The sequence below is a fragment of the Pelophylax lessonae genome, assembly GCF_965119305.1.
Source record: "Pelophylax lessonae genome assembly, chromosome: 2".
Taxonomy (NCBI): Eukaryota; Metazoa; Chordata; class Amphibia; order Anura; family Ranidae; genus Pelophylax; species Pelophylax lessonae.
Window position 1 is genome coordinate 596608474 of NC_138769.1, and position 19879 is coordinate 596628352.

A 19879-nucleotide genomic window follows, 5' to 3' on the forward strand; every position below is an offset into this window, starting at 1 on the left:
TGGTGTCAGTGGAAGGAATCTTGACCCATTGTTGGTGTCAGTGGCAGGAATAATGCCCCATTGTTGGTGTCAGTGGCAGGAATAATGCCCCATTGTTGGTGTCAGTTTCAGGAATAATGCCCCATTGTTGGTGTCAGTGGCAGGAATAATGCCCCATTGTTGGTATCAGTGGCAGGAATAATGCCCCATTGTTGGTGTCAGTGGCAGGAATAATGCCCCATTGTTGGTGTCAGTGGCAGGAATAATGCCCCATTGTTGGTATCAGTGGCAGGAATAATGCCCCATTGTTGGTGTCAGTGGCAGGAAAAATGCCCCATTGTTGGTGTCAGTGGCAGGAATAATGCCCCATTGTTGGTGTCAGTGGCAGGAATAATGCCCCATTGTTGGTGTCAGTAGCAGGAATAATGCCCCATTGTTGGTGTCAGTGGAAGGAATCTTGCCCCATTGTTGGTGTCAGTAGCAGGAATAATGCCCCATTGTTGGTGTCAGTGGAAGGAATCTTGCCCCATTGTTGGTGTCAGTGGCAGGAATGATGCCCCATTGTTGGTGTCAGTAGCAGGAATAATGCCCCATTGTTTGTGTCAGTGGCAGGGATTATGGGCCAGATAAAGGCAAGCAAAGGGCCACAGTTTGAAGACCACTGGCTTATAGAGAGATTTCCGGTATGAATAAAGTGTTTTGTCAGCCTCCCATCTCTGCACAAGCCAGGAGCATATTAGTCTCTTCAGGAAACTTTTACTAGAGGTGAAGTTATGCATTAATACTGGGCTGATTACTTGTGCCATTTACTTCTGACATATTGAATGCAAGGTGACATAAGGCAGGAATGGCAGAGCCATTAGCTGGGTGCATGCCCTATATAAATGTCAGAGTGGAGGAGATGAGCTCAGGGAGAGGCACCTCGCAGTGTTTGCTTTGGCCAAGTCTCGGGTCTTGGAATCCCTTTCAGGTCACAGCACGCTCTTCTCATTTCTCGCATCCACCCTTGTAAAGGGCTCATTGAAGCCTCCCTGCGTGATATGAATTCAGAATCAGCCTTTGTGTCCCAACACACACTGGGAATCTATATATCAAATGCCTGAAATCCTGGGTAAAAATAGCAGTAGATACATCACACAATAAAAGTGCTTTGAATGCAATGTTTCTTTTTTGCTTTTGAGATGTTGCTATTTTTACCAGAGGATGGAATGTTTTTGTGGAGCCAGAGACAGGCCCGTTCCCCTCAGCACTGGGATAGATCAGTTCTGTTCGCTTGTTATTTTTTCTAGCACACGGATTAATATGTTGGCTTATGACTTGTAAATGATAATAAGGTTTAGAGTGTGTCTTGGCCTTGCGTTCACCCACATGGTTCCACTTATCAGGCCCTCAATTTTCCCTTTTCTCACGTGGTGTGTGCTCTGACAGACCATACTATTTTATCAGCTCATTATAAATTGCAGTTACCTCTGTAAGGAATGTTCATACAGCTGCTAAGCTATTGTTATTAGGCAGCAATCAGAAGGCCATTAACAGATTTTGGTTATATTACTATAATGGAAGAAATAATGGTCTGGACACTTTACACCACATGTGTCAAACATAAGGCCCACAGGTTGAATCCAGTCCGCCAGGCTATATCATGTGGCCTTCACACCAAGGGCTTTTTTTTAGCTAGAACATGGTGGAACTCCGTACCCCCACCTCCGATCTCTCCTTCTGCTCCCCGTTCACTACTATTACTTGTAAACACAGAAGCTGCCTACACTTTGGAGGGGTACTAGAGCCAGGCCGAGTCGTTTTTGAAAAGGTGTGATGCGACAAAGCTTTGGGGGGGGGGGGGTGTGAGGGCTGTGAGGGAATGTGTGCCAAACAAATTGCTGTTTCCCCGGTAGTAACACCGTTACCGACGATAAAAATGCGGCCTTAATATTCAGCTAGTTACAGAACGTCCCTATTAATTAAATATTTTAGCCAGCTGGATGTGCATACAGTAAGCTTCGGCTACTTACACAACATCCCTGTGCTGTAATACTCTATGTACCATACTGAGACAATCACGGCAAGTGGTGTATTCTATTAATGCATACAAAGCCTGCTCGGATTGGCTGAGTCATAGAGGCGGGCTTATACAACCTTTGCCAATCTGAGCAGGCTTTGTTTGCATTAATAGAATACACCGCTTGCCGTGATTGGCTCAGCGCGGTACATACAGTATTACAGCACAGAGATGTTCTGTAAGTAGCTGAAGCTTACTGTATACACATCCAGTGGGCTAAAATATTAATATTAGAGAGGTTCTATATGTAACAGAAGCTACAGTACATATTAGGGCACATCCAGCAGGCTAAAATATTTAAATAGGGACGTTCTATAAGTACGGTAGCCAAAGCCACAGTTCTGACTGTATCACATCCAGCGGTAGCTGAACTTATGATGTTAGAGGATGAACATGATGAGGATTTTGAAGGATTTTAAGTACCAGTAAGTCATAATCATTTTAATTAAAATTATTTACGGTATATCAAAACTGATGTTATGAAATGGTGTTGCCTCAGAAGAGGGGGGTAACGCAATAGTTACTTTCCCTGGTAACTGGTTACTTTTTTTATGATGTAACTTTTTGTGAGAAGTAACTAGTAACTATAACTAATTACTTTTTTTAAGGGACATGCCCAACACTGCTCCTCACCTGTTTACCGCCACACACGCTTGACACCATCTGAACCAAATAAGTTTATCTTGGTCTCATCAGACCACAGGACATGGTTCCAGTAATCCATGTCCTTAGTCTGCTTGTCTTCAGCAAACTGTTTGTAGGCTTTCTTGTGCATTATCTTTAGAAGAGGCTTCCTTCTGAGGTGACACACATGCAAACCAATTTGATGCAGTGTGTGGCGTATGGGCTGAGCACTGACAGGGTGACTCCCCCATCCCTTCAACCTCTTCAGCAATGCTTCCAGCACTCATACGTCCCAAAGACAACCTCTGCATATGACGCTGAGCATGTGAACTTAACTTCTTTGGCCAACCATAGTGAGGCCTGTTCTGAGTGGAACCTGTCCTGTTAAACTGCTGTATGGTCTTGGCCACCATGCTGCAGCTCAGTTTCAGGGTCTTGACAATATTGTTATAGCCTAGGCCATCTATATGTAGAGCAACAATTCTTTTTTTGAGATCCTCAGAGAGTTATTTCCCATGAGGTGCCATGTTGAACTTTCAGTGACCAGTATGAGAGAGTGAGAGTGATAACACCAAATTTACCACACCTGCTCCCCATTCACACCTGAGACCTTGTGACACTAATGAATCACATGACACAGGTGAGGAAAAATGGCGTATTGGGCCCAATTTGGACATTTTCACTTGGGGATGTACTCATTTTTGTTGCCAGTGGTTTAGACATTAATAGCTGTGTGTTGGGTTTTTTGAGGGGACAGCAAGTTTACATTGTTATCAAGCTGTACACTCACTAGTTTACATTGTAGCAAAGTGTAATTTCTTCAGTATTGTCACATGAAAAGATATAATTAAAATATTTACATAAATGGGAGGGGTGTACTCACTTTTGTGAGATACTGTAAGTCAGGCTATTGGGGGGATGGCAGCAGAGCCTTGTGGCAAATATCTAAGCATCTGTCTTCCTTTGTGAGAGGTTTTTCTATGTATGGCCACCCAATGAACTGTGTTTCTGTATATTCCGAGTTCTCTCATACACTTGCTCTTTGGCTCGGCCTCTCTCCAGTGCCTTGCTTATTTGATCCACAAGTGTCGGCCAGGCCTCTGCCAAGAGCTCAGCATCTATGCCATAAAGTAAAAACACACCTTGCATCCCGGCCAAGAGATTTTGCACACAGAATATTTAGTCACATAGCAACAATAATAAACAGGATTTCTCTGACAAGACTAGCTACATAGCATGACGCAAATGAATGGCCGTCCCAATGCTTCTCACAGCTACAAAAATCTATAATGAAATTCGAGCCTGCAGGGAGATTCCTTCCTCAGCCTCATTCATCATTTTACTCTCCTGCTTTACCGGTTGTAGCACTGTCCCCACAGGGCCTGCTGAATAGTGACTTGACGGGCTCCCCTGATTACCAGCACATTGTTACCTTGAGATATAGTTTGTGGATCCCTTCTTGCACCTGATGGCTCGTCACACAAATAAACCATCTAGGGGTGTTGGTGTTTTTGGTGTTTGTTTGGAACTGTTATAGGAAATGGGAATAGTGGGATACTACAGTTTAACTATTCAGTATTAGTTGGAGACTTCTATCTTCAGGCCCTCTAGGTTAATTGGAAACAGCTAGGCTGCTTAATCCACACTGCCACAAGTGTAGAAAGGGTTAAGTCTCTTGCTCTTTACTTCCTAACAAGACGACTTGGTGGATGGTAATTTATCTTCAGGACACTCTCACTAGCATCCCCTTTCAACCGACACCTGTCCACTGACTATCCTAGGAGCAGGGGTGGCCCCCCTCAGGTCAGGCCCCTTGACACGAGATTCTATACTCACTGTACGGCAAAGACAGATCCTCCAGTGTCTTCCCTCTCAGTCAGCTTCTCTGGACCTCGGGGTTCAGTTCCTCACTGCTACTCTCCAGGCCCTCAGGAGGACCCCCTGAGGCGGCATGGCACCTCTACAGAGGAGGAGGCAGCCACCCCCTCCCTCTGGGACCCTGCTATCTAGCCGAAAGACCTCAAGGACATGTGCTCCTGGGTTTTCTACAGTATCCCAGCATGCAATAATGTACTTTTCCTCTGCCAAATCACCAGGGCTGTATCAAAAGCCTGTGTACCCATTTGTCAGGTACCTCCCAATGTCCAATATGCCTCTGTATTGGACCAGTGTGAAACACTCACCAGACAGAACGAGTTGCATCCTGAGCACAAAGAGTAGACCTCACTCACAGATCCTGCTCTCTGGTAAGCAGACAGAGCTCAAAACTATACTTTCTCAATAGCACCTACCTGTGCTACACAGGAAAATGTTACCTTTACTGGCAATAAAGGGTTGCTCTTTGGATAAGAAAGCTAGTGTGAAGGAGCCCTAAAAAAACATTTGTTCCTTCTTCAAAAATCTTTGAGATGTAAAGCCTATCTGCTGTGTGTTTACCTAAAGCTTAAGGGGACACTAAGGCTGGGTTCACATATGTTCGAATTGGATGCGTTTTTAACCGCATCCAGTTTGCATAACAAGTGAATGTGACCGGCTTTTAATAGAGCAGGTTCACACATGTCTGGGACTGCAGGGGTCCTGTGCGTTTTTGGGTTTGCATCTGAATTGCACCTGAATCGGTGAACAGAAATGCACCCGACTCCGGACTGCAAACCCCAGCAGGACATATGTGAGCCCAGCCTAAAATTCTACTCAAGTATGTATTCCTAACTCATAAAGAAACCTTTCTGTTAGAGGGTGGCTACATTCGTTCTCCATGGTCTCATTGTTTGTAGGAGCATAGCCACCCTCTCTTACTCGCTGTAGAAATGGACTAGGAACTATGCACTATTGAATGTGTAGTGTGCATAGAGCATTGCACATGACCACAACTAATGTGCACTGCTGATTACAAACTAACAGAAGTGAGGGACAATAGGAGAGGTTTGGGAGCTCAAAGAAGATGTTACAAGGAGGAAGAAAAACATAGTCAGAAATTATTTATTGAAAATAGATTACAGGCCTAATAAGAAGTAGATGTGTATGGATTATTTTTGGAGAATAAGGATATTGTTTAGCAAGGCAGCCATCAAAAAATTTGGAGCCCCTTACGCTTTAGGCCTGGGCCCCCTGGGCTTGATCACCAACATTCCCCAGGGCCTCCCAGCGCCCCCATAAAAATGCACCAAGGGCAGGGGCTCCTCCAACCCCTGCCCTCTCCTCAACCTGCCGGGCCGATCGGGACGCCTGTGCTCCCTACGTGTGTATGGGTTGTCCCCACCTCATGACAGCCCTGTTGTTTAGTGTCACTTTAACTTTGGGCTTTAAACAGAACCTGTGAGCATTCTGTCACTCATATTACACTGCAGACATTCCCAGGTCCCTGCAAAGTGCTCCTGATGCCCTGCAGAGCTCTTATGTGCAAATAATCACCAACTTTTATAACTGTTGTCTCTGGCCAATATCCTGCACTTATCTTTTCTTTAGGGAGGTTGCCCATTCCAGAAATGTGCCACTAGTGAGGCACCGGATGGGTGGGCCAGAGCCACCTACTACAGAAGCTGGCCATCATTTGCATAGCAGAACGCCCCAGTTTTCTGGAGTCTAGGGGAGTGCTCTGCAATATATCTTTGATGGCGTGCTGACACCTGGTGATGCCTGCTATTTAATAAGAGTCAAATGTAATTCTGTTTCCTAGCCACAATTTTACTTTGATGTGCACAGCAGCAGATCATTCCTAAGCTTGCTTTATATTCAATGTAATTAAATGGAGCTTGCAGCCTGGCAATTTGCAGTTCACAAATTTTTACAAATATAATATATTTGCCTGTAATGTTGCTGTAGTTGTGCTTTGTGTTACTTGTGCATGTCATGTTAAGTTTTTATATAGGAAGGTGTTTTGTATGGCTTTACTTTTTAAATACTTTTACAAAGAATATATTTGTATATGCAGTGATGCTGAGCAGGGGAAAATGGAATATGTAAGTCACTTCTCAGATTCATTCTTGTATGTAATTTGAGCAGACTTTTTTCAGTAAAGCAGTTCTTGTAGGCTTGTAAGCATGTGAAAAGGTGTCAAGTGCTCCACCTGCTGGCTAAAAATAATAAATCCAAGCTGTTCTTATTCAAAACTTTCTATTTACCCAACACAGTGGTTCTCAACCTTCCCAATGCCGCAACACTTGAATATAGTTCCTCATGTTGTGGTGACCCCCAACTATAAAATTATTTTCATTGCTACTTCATAACTGTAATTTTGCTACTGTTATGAATCGTAATGTAAATATCTGATATGCAGGATGTATTTTCATTGTTAAAAATTGAACATAATTAAAGCATAGTGATTAATCACAAAAACAATAAGTAATTATATATTATGAAATATTTCAAATTCCAAATACAGTAAATTCAATTTTGTCTTGAAGCATTGTGTAGCATGGGTGTGGGCATGATACAGGGGCTGCAGGCATGGTGCAGGATATGAAGGGGCTGCGGGCATGGTGTAGAAGATGCAGGGCTGTGGGCATGATGCAGGGCTGTGGGCATGGTACATGCAGAGCTGTTGGCATGGTACAGGAGAGGCAGTGCTGCGGGCATAGTACAAGAGATGCAGTGCTGCGGGCATGGTACACTCCTGTACCATGCCCGCAGCACTGCATCTCCTAAGGAGATGCAGGGGCTGTGGAGGGGTGTCACTTACCATTTGGTGAGGCGCCTTGCATTTAAAAAATGGCGCCAACACCCGGCGCCAACACGTCACCGCGCATGCGCCGTCTGCCTGAGAATAGCCGAGCCTGTACAGGCTTTCCCGAGCGCTGGCAACGCATGCGCAGTGTACCTGTTGGGCCGGCCGGGCCATATTTTTTTTTTCAGGTGCTGGTGCCACGGTGCATTGATCTTCAGCCAGTCCCAGGGCAGGGGGACTGGCCTGGCAGCGCCTGCTGTGACTCTGTGAGTCCTGTGAGTAACTGACTGCGAGCTGTGATGGCTGCACAGCGCCCCTGTTGCCTATGGCACCCTGTGCGGCCGCACAGCTTGCACACCCCAAAGGCCAGTCTTGCCTAAGACCATCAGAAATATGTGTTTTGCTATGGTCTTAGGCAACCCACAGGTTGAGAACCGCTTACCTAACACAAACAAAAAACATTGAAAGCAATTGAATTCGTAGTCCTTAACATGATAAATAAATGTACATTCCCTTTATGAACATGTTGAATGTTCTTTCTTTCAGATCATCAGGGAAGTGACAGCACAGACATGTGCTCATCTGAGAGTCCAGAGACCATGATCACAAATGAAACTACTGTCGCTGCTGTGTCTGGATGCCCGGAATCCACATCTGAGGGAATCAGAGGCGAAGCAAAACCTCTTTCCTTTACTGATCCTGCCAGCAATGGAACAAGCACATCAACTACAGAGAATGATGATGACAGAGCAAAGAAATTACTGTACTGTGCCCTCTGCAAAGTGTCTGTAAACTCAATGTCACAACTGGAGGCCCATAATAAAGGTAAGGCCAGGAGTGTGATAAACCATGACTATCCTTCTCAGCTCAATGCACTTATAGAAAGGACTAATAACATACTTCCTGAACATCTGCTATGGGAAAGAGAAAAATAGAAAAATCATATGTAACGTGTATGGCCAACAGCTATGCAATGTGAGGATCTACTTTTTTTCATTTAAAATTAAACTTTACATTGAAAAAATAATAATTTGTTAGCAGGAAGGCTTTTTATTGTAGAAGAGGCATACTATGTCCCATCTGCCATAAAAAGCTTCTTACCTTCTTGCTAGCACACTGAGCTGGACATACCTTGGTGAAAAAACTCCAGTGTGCATATGTTTGAGTTACGTCACCCAGGGCCTGCAAACCAAGATGACCAAAGACGCCACAGATTGCAGCCATGCAAGGAAGATCCATACTTTCAGAAAGCCATGTAAGGAAAATCCATACTTTCAGAAAGCCATTCATGGAAGATACATACGATAGCCAGGCAAGGAAGATCCATACTTTCAGATAGCCATGCAAGGAAGATCCATACTTTCAGATAGCCATGCAAGGAAGATCCATACTTTCAGATAGCCATGCAAGGAAGATCCATACGATAGCCAGGCAAAGAAGATCCATACTTTCAGATAGCCAAGAAAGGAAGATCCAAACGAAAGCCAGGCAAGAAAGATCCATATTTTCAGATAGCCATGCAAGGAAGATCCATACTTTCAGAAAGCCAGGCAAGGATGATCCATACTTTCAGATAGAAAAGCAAAGGCGGTCTGTACTCATTTGTGTATATTTCATATTTGTGTATATTAACTGCCACCCACAGTGGTATTTCAGAGAAATACTGTAACATCAGTTTTGAAAAATGAAAGCCCATGCCTCCAGCAGGGGGAGTGTTGGACCGTTGCAGAGACACCACTGCTTTTTCACAGAGGGCAAAGGTCCCACTCTGCAGCATGCTGCAGGAGACAGGTTTTTCTACTTAGGATGTGGCTGCTATCTAAGGGCTCATTCACACTGGCAGCAGGCCTTGTCACCCCTAGGAAAAGCGATCTGTATCAAACTGTTTTTCAGAGGGTGGTAGAGCAGCGCCTGCCAGGCATACAGAAGGTAAAGCTAATGCCTCTTGAATGCTCTTTTTTCTGACGTCTGAAAGGGCATTTTATATGTAAATACAACGCGCAACTGCTAGACAAGCGTTTGGCTCACAGTTGTAGTATGGCCTCATTCACTTCAGTGGGTCATATTTGGTAGCAGTGCTGTGAGCCGAGTGCAAACCTTTGCTGCAATGCTTTGCATATGTGCAGCCCTGAGTGGATGCTTGTTTTATTTAGGCAGGCAGTCAGGGGTGGTAATACTGCAACTCAACCACCTGTTATTAATATTGCCTTCCACCCACCTGTGTGAACGAGACCTAGAGAAAATTAAATATAAAAATAGCAATATTTTAAAAACATGATATTAGATACTATGTGATCGGCTTTAGACATTGGAAAAGTATACATCACTTGTAATTCCAGACAGTCACCTGCAGTGATTAACATAATAAGTAGCTGAGAGTCACATTCAGTTTCTAAGCCATTGACTGACATCAACTGGTATAAACAGTTATTTATCTGTCATCTGACCTCCAGCAGATTTCTAGCTTGCACAGAAGCTTGACATAATCTCATTTTGGCAATGTTTTTTTTTTATAAAGGCACTAAGCACAAAACTATCCTTGAAGCGCGAAGTGGTTTGGGCCCAATAAAGGCCTATCCTCGACTTGGAGGGTTAAACAGCGGGTTAACAGGAACGGTGGATTCCAACAACCAAGAGAGGACTTTTCACTGTGAGATCTGTAATGTCAGAGTCACTTCAGAAGGCCAGCTTAAGCAGGTATACAGTCTGCATTTATTATTGTTTCTGTATTCCTTTATGCTTTGATGACTTTCTCTCAATTCACTATGAAGAAAATTGGGGACTTGGGCAAAACCATTCAACCAGGCTAATCTCTTTGGCTATTAGTAAACCCCAAAGAATCTTGGAATTACAAAAATGTGCTTTACAAAATATTTAATTTAAAATAAAAGTATCGGTTTGCAATGGTTATTTCTTATAGAATGTTAAATAAATTGTACTGCACGGCAGTGTTTTATTATTCTGTGACAAACCCACTTCTACTATGCTGTATGGCTGTATAGGATGAGAAGGATAACAACACTTTTCAGAACATCACCACTCAGGTGGTTCCCACCCTAAGGTTCTAAAGCGCAAAACAGTACCTCCAATAACGACCATCAGCGTATAGAGCGCACAACCTCAATGCAATCCTAATTTCAACTTTTAGTTAAAACTCAAATCACTGATTTTTTTTCTTTGGATCCGTTAGAGAAAATAGCTTTCTTTTTTAATAAGGCAACTTAATATCTTCCCCCCCAGTCCCTTTATTAGGGTCTTTGGAAATACATGACCACTGTGATTGGCTGTCAAAGCGGCCCACCCTCTCCCGATCATTACTAGAGTCTGAAAGTGTACAGTGAGTGGGCTGTTAATATAGAAATATGCCAATGGATGCAAATGTGCAGTGTGTGCCACACATATGCATTACAGCATATTGCGCTAACTGACTAAGTAAGTTATAGTATATATGTATGTGTGTGTATATATATATATATATATATATATATATATATATATATACATTATATTGTCAAAAGTATTGGGATGCCTGCCTTTACACGCACATGAATTTTAATTGCATCCCAGTCTTAGTCTGTAGGGTTAAATATTGAGTTGGCCCACCCTTTACAGCTAAAACAGCGTCAACTCTTCTGGGAAGGCTGCCCACAAGGTTTAAGAGTGTGTCTATAGGGCTGTTTACAATAAATATTAATAAAATATTAAAAAATTCATACATAAAATTGCATAAGGTGATGATAATTTTATGCAATTTTATGTATGAATTTTTTAATCTTTTATTAATATTTATTGTAATTAATTTTAGCAAGTGCCATTTTAGATTACTTACCTGCAACACATTACCATATTTCTATAGCAGCTGCTCGAAACACACCATTTTGTAATCACTCACAAAAACAATTTATTATTCACATATTTATTTATTTATCTCTGAACACCAGGCGCGGGGCATATACCAAGTATATTCCTTACATATAGGACTGTTTGACCATTCTTCTAGAAGAACATTTGTCAGTCACTGATGTTGGATGATGATGCATTCTCCACTCTAATTCATTCCAAAGGTGTTTTATTGGGTTGAGGTCAGGACGCTGTGCAGGCCAGTCAAGTTCCTCCACCCCGAACTCGCTCATCCATGTCTTTATGGACCTTGCTTTGAGCACCGGTCCAAATCATTTAGTGGAGGGGGGGGGGGGATTATGGTGTGGGGTTGTTTTTCAGGGGTTGGGCTTGGCCCCTTAGTTCCAGTGAAGGAAGCTCTTAAGGTGTCAGCATACCAAGACAATTTGGACAATTTCTTGCTTCCAATTTTGTGGGAACAGTTTGGGGATGGCCCCTTCCTGTTCCAAGATGACTGCACACCAGTGCACGAAGCAAGGTCTATAAAGCAAGGTCCTAAACCTTGTGAACAGCCTTCCCAGAAGAGTTGAAGCTTTTATAGCTGCAAAGGGTGGGTCAACTCAATATTGAATCCTACAGACTAAGGCTAGAATGGCATTAAAATTCATCTGTGTGTAAAGGCAGTTGTCCCAATACTTTTGACAATATTGTGTCTGTGTGTATGTATTTATTTATATATATATATATATATATATATATATATATATATATACACACATACACACATATATACACACACATGCATATATATATATATATGTATATATATATATATATATATATATATATATATATATATATATATATATAATGTGTGTGTGTATATACTGTATGTGTGTATGTGTGTGTGTGTATATATATATATATATATATATATATATATACTGTATATATTTAAAACAAATACTTACAGTACATACAGATGTTTTCCTAAAAACATCTCACGGCTCTTTATCTCTTTTGATTAAATCCATTGATAGTGTTATTTACAACACTGGATAGTTTCCAGTGTTATGAGAATTATCCTCTAAAGGATCCCTGCTTTCCAGAAGGAGATAACAACAACCCTTATTCATATGTTTTATTTAGTATTTGGCCAAGGAACACTAGAACATGACTGTAAGTAGAGATATACATTGATTCTGAGACCAGATGAATTGCCAGTTTTTGATTACAGATCAGTCTGATGTACAGAAAATGGCTTATAAATTGCCTGATCCTTTGCAGGCTCAATAAATCCTATATCCTATATCTAACTAGCCATGTAAAACTAGAGAATTACAGAAAGAATGGATGTGACAAACCTGCAGCCAATTTGTCCTAGTTTGCGGGTTTCAGCAGGTTAAATACAAGGTTACTATTTGTGCAGGATGCATATATAAACCCCATAATACGTTTGTGTTTCTGTATCAGCACATCTCAAGCCGCAGACATCGTGATGGAGTGTCAGGGAAACCCAACCCGCTACTGAGTCGGCACAAGAAACAGCAAACCCTTCAGGAACTTACGGTTGGTATCCTGGAGACTTGTTTTAACATTCTGGTACCCTGTTGAGGAAGTCACCCCCATCATCCTAATTCAACCCCAATGCTGTACCCTACTTAACATGGCCTCAAATAGACCAGCAGCCTGCAAATTAAGAACTTTGTCACCTATAGCCCTTTGTTGCTTTTGGTTAGCAGATAAAAATCATTTAGGAGCATTTGAGGCCCATCGTGAAAGCTTAAAAAGATCTTCATAAAGGGTTATTACATTAAACATAGTGATGAAATGCATTTTATTGCTTGGAAAGCACACGCTAACCACTTACACTCCATTTCTCCAGTGGAGATGTTTGTTGTGAGTGCAGGCAGATAGAAATGGCTGACAATCGCATAGCACAGCAGCAGGTGCTACATTCAGCTTCTGAAAAATATCTACTTGTCAGCTTCTTGATTGTGTACTGTCCAAAGAATCTGTAATTCTATAGGGATGTAGATGTGACTAAATCATTTAAACGTTTACCAAGAAAGCAAACAAGTAAGAGAAAGAAAAGTGCTACCTGCATATATTATATAATATACTCAATATATGCCATGTAAGTAAAATCTAGGCATCATTCTACAAAATAAACGTTGTTTTTAAAAAAGATTTGTGTGTTATATTCAAAACTTCAATACCCAGAAAAGTTTTAAAAACATCTAAAATTAGTATAAGCAAGGCACTTCTGTCACATACAGTATATATATATATATATATATATATATATAGAGAGAGAGAGATAAATATATATATATATAATTTGTCATACTGTATATCCAACTGGTATTTTATATGAATTGTCAAGTCATTTGAATTTGTATCTAAGAATTAATTTTGCCTAAATCTGAGCTCCGGGCAGAAAGCTTAATACACAGACGACATACATGTATGAGATCTGTTTTACTTGCTGAAACAATTTGTGTTTTTGTCCCAGTCCCCATATTTATACATATTTGTCACACTGCACAATCTGGCTTTTCAGGGCAGGGGACATTATTTTTCTTCTGCAGCTGCAGTTTCACTTTCACTTGCAGGTTTCTTCCTTACCCTGTCACTTAACAGTGAAAGGAAAAGCAGCAGCCTGGCGGGCTCATCACTTTGTCACTCTGCTCTTCAGTCACCCCCCCCCCCCATTATTAGCACGTATTTCACACTGCAACACTCCCCTAATCTGGAACTCTCCATTCAGGGACTGAAAGAGACTAATAACAAGTAATCTTCACTGCTTGCATTAAAAAAAAAAAAAAAAAAATGTAACACCCCCAAAAGGCATAGCATGTCTGAAATATACTTTGAAGATTACAATGGAGGTTATGTTGAATTATGTTGTTCACCGGTATATTTTACTAACTGGTGAAGAGCATCATTTTTTTTTTTTTGTTAGATCTGAACTCTCCTTAGTGAGAACTTTCTGCCTCATGTGGATGTTTTCCTTACACTAATATTTGCTCTCATTTTTTTGATAGGCAAGTCTGGTGTTTCCGAAGGACCTTTCAAAAACCCTTTCAGCAGGGCTTTTTCCCAATCCACTTGCAATGGCAATGGCAGCAGCTGCTGTGTCTTCTCCACTAAGTTTACGTCCAACTGCAACTCCTCCTCTTCTTCAAGCTCCACCCCTGACACACCACATGCTTCGACCAGCTCCAGGGCCCATCAGAACTGCACACGGCACTATACTTTTCTCCCCTTACTGAGGAGGTTCCTCTCCTATCACGTTGTCTCACTAATCCACTGGAACCTGAACCTGCACCTAGACAACCAGGCCAGGACTTGACCAGCTGCCTCCAGCTCATTCCAAACTCTACCCTAGGAAATATATAGTAACTGGAATACTCTGGCAACCCATAAACCCTACTTTTCCCAGGACACAAGCAGCAAAAGAGCCATGTTTGGATTTCTGAAGGTCCTGATAGGTCAAGCTAAGGCCCAAATGATGGACACTTTGGCCAGTGGAAAGAGAACATTGTCTCAGGGTTTGCTTCAAGCAATGGATAACCTTCTGGCATTTTCGATTCTTATTGGGTTAAATGGCTCAATAGACTGTGACTATGAAATAACCAGAAGACATGCTGGATAGAGACTAGTTCCCGAGTGCTGGAGGGGTGTTTGTGCTGCTGTTTAAATAGGCCACCTCTTTCACATCGAGGAGGATGAAAGTCAGCATTTTCTGATTGGCTCTTCTGCTCTATAGCATTCTCTGCCCCAACCTTGGCTCATATGATGTTTTTATTTGTTTCTGTTCTGGACAAAAATTGCTTTTTTTTAGGAAAAAAAAAAAACAATAACTTCAGGGAAACAGCATATGTTTTTGATTTACAGTTACTAAACCTTCTTATACATATTGTAATCACTGCGCTACAAACAAAAATGTCTTGTTCAGGACTGTTTAACGACTGGGAAAAAATGAGGACTTGTGTATACTTTAAATGTACAATAGTAGTGAAAACTTCCTATGCAGTTCCTACTTGGACCACAGGGTGTCAACACTGAACCATTTAGCCATAGATATGTTTTGTCCCACTTAGACATGCTCTGTGGTACAAACTCACCAGACCGGAAGCAGGTGGCTTGTGGTGCTCCAGCAGCTCTCAGCATGCCCTTTCAGCCAATTATTAGCAGGACATGCCGGTAATTGTGCAATAACAGCAACTGGAGAGTCATGGCTTGCATAAACCTACTATAGACTGTAGATTTTTATAGTTTGTTTTAATGTGCCCTCCAACCGTGGAGAAGTACTGTATAAGTACTGTAGCTAGTGCAATTAATATCTATATAATATATCACTTGTTTCTGCAAAGCCACAATAGGCCACCTAACATAATCATGAAAATGAAACATGAAAACCGTCACAGAATGGCAATAGAGAGTAGTAACCTACAATAGATATATATATATATATATTTTATATATATATATATATATATATATATATATATATATATATATATATATATATATATATATATATATTACGGTATATGACCAGTGATACATTATGTAACTTGCAATCAAAGCGATGGTTTCTGTGTAGGCAGATCCCTGTCTACTATCTTCCCATATGGTATGCCAGACCCATATAGGTTTATGTAGAAATTCCAAGCTGCAGATTGGCATGGTAGGTGTAACTGACATGCTATATTTTGCTCTTTCTGATCCCTTGATTTGCACTTTGTGGAGTTTCTTTCTAAGGATCATGGGATACCAAGTGCAGTGGCACAATCACAGAAACCTCAGCTATGTTGGAAAATCCAGTTCAATAAAACACAGAACCTATTCAATAAATAGCCTTTGGAGAACCACTTGAGTCAGTAGAAATCATGGCTATGACAAAGGCAGTTCTTGAATTTCTGTTTGTACCTAACATTAGTCATACCTACTTATGTCAAGTTTGAATGAACTGGTCACCAAACTGGGCAATACAGGCTGAGTATATGATGAAATAATACACAGGGGTGATTTACCATTAGTGTAACTGCATGTCAGAATGATCTGTTATGTACTGGCAGCTGAAGCTATCTATATTTATTTTGCAGTAAAAGTGAAGCTTACTCTTGGCCCTTCCACCTACTAAGCCTTCTTATTGGTCAATGATTCTGCCCATTACTGGGGTGAGCGATAAGGAGGCTTGGGATAATAGAAGGGATAGGGTGACATTTACAGGAAAAGCTACAATTTACTTATAATTTCAATTACTTATATCTGGAACTACTGATTTTTGTGGCACTCAGTTATGCAATTTCATCATATGCTTAGATTGAATTATCCAGTTTTTTTACAAGTTTACTTTGATCGATGTGATACAATGGTGCAGGTGTAAGAGTGATGATTTAGGCCATTCTATTACCATTCGTCACTTTAAAGCACCTCTGTGATACATTGTTGGCATTAGCTTCTTCTGAACTCTTGATGTCATTGTGGTGGGTATCCCTCCCAAGCATTGAGACTTCCAAGAAGTGTGAACTGCAATACTGCCCACGCCAGATTGCATTCTTGGCCAGGCCATGATGAGAGCCCAGGGATATAGAACAATTTTTCCTGGCCAGTCCAAGATTAAGAAACACTTATCACCACTATATTAAAGGATGATGAGTTCTTAATTTAATTTAAATATATTTTTAATGGAAATATACTATTTGCTTGTGGTCCATCATGTAGAAACAGGGCTGCGTGTCCCCTCCTACAGCTGCATGGTTTTATACTTAATATTCTATGCTGAAAAGTCTGAAATAATGATATTCCATGAATGTATTATTTCAGAGCTGGATGGATGCAAGCCCTATGAGCACTGTAAACATGAATGGAGGATAGTCCTCTAATGGTTGTAAACAATAGTAACTTTATATTGGTTACTACAGGTTTTGTCTTTTTTAAAAACACATTTTGGGATCCCCAAAAAAAGGCAAATAGGGACAGTTGTGAGTCCTATAAAATAGTAAAGTGACATTTCGCTTCGTATGTTTTAAGCACTTCTGATCTGTTAGCAGTCCTTGTACAGTGTCGCTGAATGAGATAATATGATTAGCAAATGTATAAAACAGAGAGCAGGAAACCCTTTCCCATAGTCTGGAGTGCACTGAAAGATAACTCATTTTACCTTGACTATGTCCAACGCACAGCCATCTACCATCTACCCCATCCCATTCTCTGCCCGTTTAGCCAAGCTAGTCCTGCCTTATGCTATTGATGTCAGTAGAGGACCTGAAATATGTTGTCTCTGCTGAGCTCACATGATTCTAGAATGAGGTATGTTAACCACTTTAGAAACTACTTGCACAAATTATTTGTCGTCTGCAGAAGAGGCTTGTGTATTTTGACAATCGTTTTATTTATTTAAGAGTTGAATTCTTCCTGAAGACTATGCAATTCTTCCTGTGACACTTATGTATTTCTTTGTCTCCATAACTGACATTTATGTGCCGGTTCATCACTTCCCAGCCATCATAGAAGCTTGTGTCAGTGGATATAAGCTGAGGGAGGGCTGGAATTGTGGCATTACCACTAAATGTATGAAAAGTAAATAATGTGTACTTAACATGTACTGACTCTGCCAGCTGCTATAAAATCTAATTGTAGTCATTGACATGTAGCAATAAGTTAGGGACAAGATGAAGCCATTGTATGACCACTGTCAAAAAGCCCTTTAATAGCCAAAGAGCTCATAGTTTGAAACCCGATGTGATATTATGAATCAGTGCACACTCACCAGTTTCCCTCTGTAAAAAAAAATAAAAACAATAAAGTAGATGTCTTATACCAGTTTACTTAATTGTATGTGACATGTCAGTTGTTATTTCCACTTTATTCAGTTAAAGATTGCAAAGTTATAAGGTTGCTCATTGTACCACAAGCGTCTTGTCGGTGCTGGCATTACTAGCCTAGTGCAAATTTTCCTTGCCATTAGTTCTTCTTATTTTGCAGTAGCAATGTCTAGCAGACTAAAGGGGTACTAAAGTCTCGTTTTTTTTTTTCTTTAAAAATAACAAATATATTATACTTACCTGCTCTGTGCAGTGGTTTTGCAAAGAGCAGCCTGGATCCTCCTCTCCCTGGGTCCCCACTAGCGCTCCTTGCCCCTCCCTCCAAACAGCTTGCTATGGGGGCACCCGAGCCGAGCCGCAGCTCTGTGTTTACAATCAGACATGGAGCTGCAATTTGGCCCTGCTGTCTCTGTCTCTCTCCTCATTGGCTAACTGACTTTGATTGACAGCAGCGGGAGCCAATGGTGCCACTGCTATGTCTTATCCAAACAGGAGGGAGAGTCCCGGACGGCCGAGGCACTCGTGCACATTGCTGGATCGAGATGGGACATAGGTAAGTATTAGGGGGACAATACCAAGGGATGGGGGGAGGGGGATGGGGGGAGGAGAAGGAACACCAGAAAATCAACTCGAGACCCCAAAATTCAAGGGCAAGAGGATGTGACACACTTAATTTTGATAAATCAATACACTACCCAGCGGTATATGTCCGGTGAGCCAAGCAACTGAGGCAATAATTTAACAAAAGAAAGAAAAGATGTTGCAAATATGGCTCAAACGAGGGTGTGATGTGGATAGAATAGGTACTTTATTGAGGCAAACAAATAGACAGATAAAATATCAAAAACAAAATTGATAATAGAAAGTGCTCATAGACATCCAGATAAAACCATTCAAAAAGGGGTCCTATCTCTCAAATCACGCTGATGTCGCCAAACTTAGGCTCCACCCACCACCCCACCTACACACCAACAACCCGATATCTCAGTGACTGCTTCTATTTCCGTAAGTAAATCCTGAAAGAAATATGGGATTCAGCAATGAGTGATATGTATCAAACAGTATAAACAGGGAAATATGGGGAAGCAGGCTTCAGGCACTAGGGCACCCACTGGGTAATACTCTTAAAGCAAATGTTACTCCTGTTGGTGTGTAGGTGGGGTGGTGGGTGGAGCCTAAGTTTGGCGACATCAGCGTGATTTGAGAGATAGGACCCCTTTTTGAATGGTTTTATCTGGATGTCTATGAGCACTTTCTATTATCAATTTTGTTTTTGATATTTTATCTGTCTATTTGTTTGCCTCAATAAAGTACCTATTTTATCCACATCACACCCTCGTTTGAGTCATATTTACATCTTCTTTTCTTTCTTTTGTTAAAGTATTAGGGGGACTGCTGCACACAGAAGTTTTTTTTTTATGTTAATGCATACAATTCATTAAGATAAAAAAAACCTTCTGTTTTTACAACCACTTTAAAGTACAATTTCCCTCACTTTTTGTTCCCGAGATCGACCAGCAATTGTGGGGAAAACTCCCCAACAAGAACAATGTACCAAACAACTGACAGGGATTCTCAAACTTCCCCAGTGTATTAAAAAGAATTTTTGATTTAAACATTTTGTAAGAGGATGTAAGCTCCATCACAAGCAATTGAAAAGTTACTACACAAATTGAAAAGTTCCACATAGGCAGAAAGACAAAAAAGAACACATTTGACAGTACAGAACAGGACACTAGCCCTTCCTCGAAGGGTGGACATTGTTGCAACTGAGAGAATTCAACAGGTGATGGTGATTCACATAATTTTAATCACTGTTAGAGAAAGCAAAAATAAGCAACACTTGGATGGTCCACCCCAGCCATAGCCTGGAGG

General features: G+C 41.2%; 1 protein-coding gene across 2 annotated transcripts in view; it reads left to right on the top strand.

Annotated features, from left to right (window-relative positions):
* Positions 1–15640, top strand: part of ZNF385A (zinc finger protein 385A) — a 349073-nt gene extending 333433 nt beyond the window's left edge. For both annotated transcript variants that reach the window (XM_082244588.1, XM_082244589.1), the window contains 4 exons: positions 7872–8150; positions 9844–10022; positions 12639–12734; positions 14213–15640. In XM_082244588.1, the coding sequence (XP_082100714.1) occupies positions 7872–8150; positions 9844–10022; positions 12639–12734; positions 14213–14440 (782 nt within the window). In that variant the 3' untranslated portion in view covers positions 14441–15640. The remainder of the gene's footprint in view (positions 1–7871; positions 8151–9843; positions 10023–12638; positions 12735–14212) is intronic.
* The last annotated feature ends 4239 nt before the right edge of the window (positions 15641–19879 follow it).